This window comes from Fulmarus glacialis, unplaced genomic scaffold, assembly GCF_000690835.1.
Source record: "Fulmarus glacialis isolate BGI_N327 unplaced genomic scaffold, ASM69083v1 scaffold9539, whole genome shotgun sequence".
In the NCBI taxonomy this organism is placed as follows: Eukaryota; Metazoa; Chordata; class Aves; order Procellariiformes; family Procellariidae; genus Fulmarus; species Fulmarus glacialis.
Window position 1 is genome coordinate 1 of NW_009232589.1, and position 1,912 is coordinate 1,912.

General features: G+C 41.1%; 1 protein-coding gene across 1 annotated transcript; it reads left to right on the top strand.

Annotated features, from left to right (window-relative positions):
* Positions 1-322: 322 nt before the first annotated feature.
* On the top strand, positions 323-1,342 carry RPL35 (ribosomal protein L35; the record flags this gene model as incomplete). The annotated part of the gene is made up of 2 exons (XM_009584956.1): positions 323-404; positions 1,125-1,342. Coding segments are annotated over 2 exons (232 nt in total), but the record flags the coding sequence as incomplete, so codon positions are not given.
* Positions 1,343-1,912: the final 570 nt, after the last annotated feature.

The window sequence follows — 1,912 nt, forward strand, 5'->3', positions numbered from 1 at the left end:
GGAGTGCCTGGGTCGTGTGGGCCGCGGTGCGCTGCGTCTGAGAGGCGCTCGGCCTGTGTGGTTGCCTTGTGCTGTAAAGAGAGAGAAGAAAATGGTGTGAAAGAGGAGCAAATACTTGCAGGCTTGAAAATCGGTTTGCGTGTCTCTTTGCTCGGAGGTGTTAAGCTGAGATCCGCCGGAAGTTGTTGGTGTTTTGCCACAACGTGGTACAACGCAAGTTCCTTGGTTGTGGCCTGTACACGTTTTCTATACTTTGGGTTCTAAATCTACGGTACTTGTCTTTCAGTATGTTCTGAGACATGCTTTTTTTTTCCACATGCAGACGTGTGGTGCGCAAATCCATTGCCAGAGTCCTGACTGTTATCAATCAGACCCAGAAAGAGAACTTGAGGAAGTTTTACAAGGTAAGTCCAAACATCTTCCATAGTGGTCTTTTTTCTCTTAACGTAGTTTGTAGGAAGGAATTAATTTTGTAGATTGTTACTTAAAAGCTTAAAACTCAAGAAAAACATACTCATTTATATTCAGTTTTAAAGTTCTCTAGTCATGGTTCCTTTTTAAGTAGTATTGCAGGACTACCCTTCTGTGAGCAGGGTAGTCCAGTAGTTCTGAATTCTGTAAGCTCAGTGTGAATCTGCTTTTGCCAGGAGAGTCTTCTGGGCAGCATCACTTCTCTGGGGTGTAGAATACAGGTGCAGTTTCCAGAAATGCAGATACTCTCCTAAATTTTAATCATGTTGCAGGTTACCAAGGAGTTTTTTATCTCAATAAGTTTCTATAATTTTCACAATATTATTTCTTGGTGTTTGAATTATATAGAATATATATAGAAAAAAAGAGCTTTTCAGGAGGTGTGGGATAACTGGGACTTATAAGATTAAGCATTACTGAAACCTGAGTCAAAGCTAGTACAACTAGTACAAAAGTTAGAATCAACTCATGTTTCCCAGTGGAGAGAAGTTCTCTTAAACTTCTAGACTGTAATGATAGTCCCAATAAAAAGAAGCTTAAAGCACTCCTGCTGATGTTGTTCTTACAGGCAACTTGGCTCTCTATAAGCTCGTGCACCTAATTGCTGCCTTGCAGTCTCTCATACTCAACTTTTTGTGTATTTTTGCAAATAGGGCAAAAAGTATAAGCCTCTTGATCTGCGGCCGAAGAAGACTCGTGCCATGAGACGCAGATTAAATAAACATGAAGAAAATCTGAAGACCAAAAAACAGCAGCGAAAAGAACGTTTGTACCCTATCCGGAAATATGCCATCAAGGCATAAAACTGCAGTGTGCTGACAGTTCTTAATTATATTGGCTGAGTATGTCTCATTAAATAGAATTTTGTTTGGAAGCTGTCATTGGTGGTTTTTTTAGTAGCGGTGGGATAAAGAAGTCATCAGCTTTATGAAGAAAAATCAGAGGATTCACAGAAAGTTTATTTGAACTTTTATTGCTAATGAAAATAACTAACATAAGATTATTCTTCTCTTTGAAGAACAGGCAAATGAGTACAGATCTGTGAAGCTGGTTCAACTTAACATGTAAAAAGTATTTAATTTGAGATTGATTTAAAATGGAAACTTTACACAGATGTTTACAGCGAGTCGGTATTCATCACTTCAGTAGCTTAAGACTAAATGTTTAAAGTTTTTGTCTTGTGCCCATGTTTAAGTGTTACGGAGATGAACTAATTTGCTGAGGTGTTTTAGGGAACTTCATTGAAACTGAAGAATTCCGTCAGCACTTGTTTTGGATCTCTGCGCAACTAGTTGTGGCGCCAAGGAGTCCCCGTCCGTCCCCGGTTTGGGCGGATGCCGTAGGTAGTGCTTTGCCTGGCTGAGCTGCCTGGCCCTGTGGGCAGACGGCTTCAGGCAGGCGCGCAGGTGGCTGGTCACTAGGCTGACCGCTGCCTGGAGCT